We start from the raw sequence: 2,546 nt of genomic DNA, 5'->3' as shown, positions 1-2,546 counted from the left end.
GAAAGACCAATCACGTCGTCGAAAATTTTAAGACTAATTCAGGCAAGACGTGCTCATGATTCAGAAGGTCCAAAGATTGAGTAAGTGAAGCAATGAACTGAGGAGAATATATTAGCTGAAATACTCGATTATGCAGGGGGTTCAACCTGTATACTATCATGCCTGTTACACGGCTTATACTATATAGCCAGCAACAGGATCTAAAGAGAAAGAAGATAAACAGTGGATGACTAAGGGCCCTCGGATCGCCGCAGATAGACGGTAATGAGTGAAGCCGTAGCTGAGCGAATAAACAGTAAAAGTGTTAGTACTGCTTTGTTTAGAAATCTTCATCAGCATTAAGGATTCTCCTTAAGCCCTTCCCTCAAAAAAAAACTTCCCTAAAAAAAAGGATTCTCCTTAAGCAACAGGTGCCTCGGGCCAGATAGGGAGGGAGGCTCTCGCCTCAAAATAGCAAACTGGGAACTGACGGCGAGAGACAGTGCGAGATGTGCGCAGCAGGGAGTGGGCACCCGCTTGCATGCTCCACGAACGCCGAGACAAGGGGAAGGAGGAGAAAAACAACCGTCGGCCGGCAACCAGGCTTGGACGACCGACCGAGCGAGTAGTTAGCTAGCCTAGGTATAGCACTGGCACCCCGGCCGGCAGGCAGCCATACATGGCCGCCACCGTGGCCGCGCGGTGGTGGGAGGACGCGGCGATCTCGGTGGGGATGGTTGCCGTGCAGCTTGCCGGCGCGGCGTACATGGTGGTGCTGACGCCGATCCTGGCGCTGGGCCTGGACCCGCTCTTCCTGGTGACTTTCGGCAGCCTCTCCACGGGGATCCTCACCCTCCCTTTCGCCCTCAACCTCGACAGGTAGGAGGTATCTCGCTCTCGCGTGCATGCATGCGCATTGAACAATTCGTTAGCCCACCTTGCTGCTTTCATCATGTGTGGCAGGAACAAATGGCCATCGGAGCTGAGCAATAGGTTGATCCTTGAGTTGGTGGTGCTGTCTCTGGGAGGGTAAGAAACTAAAGCAAACATATACAGAGTATGTTCATGAACATATATGTATGTATGCTTTATTTATTAATGAATTGCTTACAGGGTGACTGTGTTCCAAGCCCTCATGCTGGATGGCATGAAGAAGACATCCCCCGCCATCGCCTCCGCGATGCTGAACCTGGCCCCGGGATTCATCTTCGTTGTCGCGGGCTGCCTCCGGTATTATATTTGTTGCCGTCTGCTAAATGTTTGGAGGGCAGCGAGTGTGATCTGTAAATAAATAATTGTAGGTTTGAGAGGGTTGATCTCAAGTGCCGGTACACAAGAGCCAAGATAGTGGGGACTCTTCTGTGCCTGGGGGGAGCCATCACCATGAGCATCCTGCAGAGCCCTGCCACTCCACCGGGCCGAAGATCGCCAGACCTAGCAGCCTGGGTCGTCGGTTGCCTGTGCCTCCTGGGTGCGGTGCTCGTGCTCTCGGGCACGATAATCCTGCAGGTTCACTTCCATGCTCACAAATAACTTGATTAACTTACCGTCTTGCGTGTCTTGGCCCTGATGCATGCATGCGCAATTGCAGGCAGCAACCCTGATCCGTTTCCCGGCACCTTTTACCCTCTGCGCCATGACCTCACTCATCGGCGCCTTGCTGACAGGGATGTTCCAGGTGTTTACCACAGGGAGGCTCGGCCCTGGGACGCCCCAGATCAGCACCGGAATAATCCTCTCCCTTGTGTTTGTGGTGCGTGCTTGCCAAAACTTGTGTGAAATGAGCGACCATGCGGCTACTGAGGCTGAGGTTGACGTAGTACATTGTAACAACATAACAGGGTAGTCTGGTGAGCTCCGTGTCCATCATGTACCAGACGTGGGTGCTAGAGAAGAAGGGGCCTGTGCTCGTCTCACTGTTTAGCCCCACGCAGACCGTGGGTTCCGCAATCTTCTCCGCCCTCTTCTTGGGGCGGGTGGTGCAACCAGCAAGGTTCGTACAAGCATACATACATGCATACCCTGAGATAAGAGTTCATGCATGATGAGAGAAAAGTACCTATATACTATTATTGGGAAAGCTAGTCTAAAGAAATGCTTCCTTCAAGTTGCATGTGTTTCCATGGCATAACCCTGAGATAAGATCGAGTACAATTTTCTTGGGTTTTCATGTTTTCCATGGCAAGGAATAGGCTGATATTTTTGGGGGCTTTGCTTTGCTGCAGCATACTAGGGATGGTATTTCTTTTCTCCGGCCTTTATGCAGTTCTGTGGGCAAAGAAGAAAGAAGGCCATGTTCTTCCTCCTGCAGACAGGGTCGTGGCAGACGATATAGAGAAACCACTCTTGCTTCCACGCTAGCTTTTGTTTTAATATCTAGAGACAGGGTTCATACAGCAAAAATCAAAGATCGTATAGTTCTCCTTGTTTGATTTTTGTAAACAAGTAGTACTGTACTATGTTCATACTGACAAGATACTGCAATAGGATCGAGTAGATCAGTAGCATCAGATTGTAGAGCACTGATAGAGGTAAGGTGAAATGAAGAATACCAAGCACTTGCACTG

General features: G+C 50.4%; 1 protein-coding gene across 1 annotated transcript; it reads left to right on the top strand.

The window, feature by feature from the left end:
- The first annotated feature begins 658 nt into the window (after nucleotides 1-658).
- On the top strand, nucleotides 659-2,475 carry LOC119360875 (WAT1-related protein At5g47470-like). The gene is made up of 7 exons (XM_037626344.1): nucleotides 659-858; nucleotides 943-1,008; nucleotides 1,093-1,209; nucleotides 1,281-1,488; nucleotides 1,571-1,732; nucleotides 1,821-1,972; nucleotides 2,205-2,475. The coding sequence occupies exons 1-7, from the start codon at nucleotides 659-661 to the stop codon at nucleotides 2,338-2,340; spliced, it is 1,041 nt and encodes a 346-aa protein (XP_037482241.1). The 3' UTR covers nucleotides 2,341-2,475.
- Nucleotides 2,476-2,546: the final 71 nt, after the last annotated feature.

This window comes from Triticum dicoccoides, chromosome 2B (assembly GCF_002162155.2).
Source record: "Triticum dicoccoides isolate Atlit2015 ecotype Zavitan chromosome 2B, WEW_v2.0, whole genome shotgun sequence".
Lineage (NCBI taxonomy): Eukaryota > Viridiplantae > Streptophyta > Magnoliopsida > Poales > Poaceae > Triticum > Triticum dicoccoides.
Note: the sequence above shows the minus strand (reverse complement) of the source record. Positions and strands in the feature narration are given on the sequence as shown.

What these genes read in the sequence shown, in the direction of transcription:
- LOC119360875 (XM_037626344.1), top strand. Translation starts at nt 659, where the DNA reads ATGGCCGCCACCGTGGCCGCGCGGTGGTGGGAGGACGCGGCGATCTCG. An exon ending in CGGGCACGATAATCCTGCAG is followed by an intron (nt 1,489 to 1,570) that starts GTTCACTTCCAT and finishes GCGCAATTGCAG; the next exon opens with GCAGCAACCCTGATCCGTTT. An exon ending in TCCTCTCCCTTGTGTTTGTG is followed by an intron (nt 1,733 to 1,820) that starts GTGCGTGCTTGC and finishes ACAACATAACAG; the next exon opens with GGTAGTCTGGTGAGCTCCGT.